This window comes from Temnothorax curvispinosus, unplaced genomic scaffold, assembly GCF_003070985.1.
Source record: "Temnothorax curvispinosus isolate PA1 unplaced genomic scaffold, ASM307098v1 QBEX01011090.1, whole genome shotgun sequence".
NCBI classification, from domain to species: Eukaryota; Metazoa; Arthropoda; class Insecta; order Hymenoptera; family Formicidae; genus Temnothorax; species Temnothorax curvispinosus.
The window spans coordinates 1-1,324 of record NW_020220870.1 but is presented as its reverse complement, the minus strand read 5'-3'; the positions used below and the strand labels follow the sequence as shown (position 1 = coordinate 1,324).

Here is a 1,324-nt window from a genome sequence, read left to right as displayed (position 1 = left end):
TAATTATAATATACAGTTAAACAAATTACAAAACTTGGTAAAATACATTTTAAATAAATTTCGATAATATAATACTTACACTGCCAAAATACTTATCCAATAATTCAACATATCGATGTATAATCTCCAATGTCAGCAATTCATTGTCGTTCTGTTCAATTGCGCAGCAAAAGTATAAGCTTGCGTATCTGTAAGGATAAACCCAAAGCTTTCTTTTTACAGTCATAAGGTAAGAATTTCTACGACCACCTTTCAAAATATGATATTATAGATTAGAACTGGATGAAATTCTGATAAATCGGCAATTAATTTCGGCAATTAATAATCGGCAGAAATAAAATATCTAGCCATATAACTTCTTGTTCCTAATCAAATCTTTCCATATGTTAACAAAATAACTCTACTCATGTTAATTATTTATACTAATTAATTCATCCATGTAAACAAAATTTCTAATTATATAAATTATTTAATATATACTTCCATACATTAAAAACAAAGATGTAATTCTATCCATATTAAGAAAATAACACAGGTACTTGCTAAATTAATCATCAATTAAATTAATCCGAGTCTGGTCGAAAGCTGCGATCCACTCGACGTTACAAATGCTTCAAAGCATTTCTCTTCTCCTTTTATTCAATAAGGAAAAGAGAAAAGGAACGCTTCAAAGCATTTGTAGCGTCAAGTGAACCGCAGCCAAAATCACCCTTATATTTCTACCAATATAGATCAACTTGACTCTCGGGTTTAATTTAGTTTTTATCTTTTTCTAGCTCTAAAAACTAGAAACTAAGATTAAAGTTAACTGCTGATAGAAGTGGACATTAGCCGAGTACATTCTTGATGAATCATATACCTTTTGTAAACAACCTTAACGTCCTTCCATTCTAGGAAACTCGACATTTTCGGCTTTCGTGCGAGTATCGTGGTGATCAGTTCGCGGGTGATTTTCTTTTTCAGCTTATCCGGGTGCGCGACGTACCACTTCTGTAGGCGAAGCTTCCCTTGGCGGCTAAACAGTAACATAAATTGCATCTGCAAAAAAAAAACGGCGATAGTCAACGTCGAATACCACACTCCTGTTACGTTCCTTATTGATTTGGGGACATGGCGTAAAGATTTACCATATTGCCGCTGCTATGTCTCGTCTCGCGCAATTATCTATCTCTCACAATTAGCACTACGCGTAATTAGATAACGACCGACGGCACCACCACAAAAATTGCGCACGTATAAACGCACGAAATCACCGAACCGGATTTAGAAATCGTGACTGTCATAACTTTCGCGAGGGTGCGTGGTTAGAAATCACGGCACAGTG

At 35.0% G+C, this 1,324-nt stretch overlaps 1 protein-coding gene across 1 annotated transcript; it reads right to left on the bottom strand.

Moving 5' to 3' along the window:
- Positions 1 to 79: 79 nt before the first annotated feature.
- On the bottom strand, positions 80 to 1,318 carry LOC112461111 (AP-1 complex subunit sigma-2; the record flags this gene model as incomplete). The annotated part of the gene is made up of 3 exons (XM_025026203.1): positions 1,128 to 1,318; positions 860 to 1,038; positions 80 to 188 (listed from the first exon to the last, which is right to left on the bottom strand). Coding segments are annotated over exons 1-3 (291 nt in total), but the record flags the coding sequence as incomplete, so codon positions are not given.
- Positions 1,319 to 1,324: the final 6 nt, after the last annotated feature.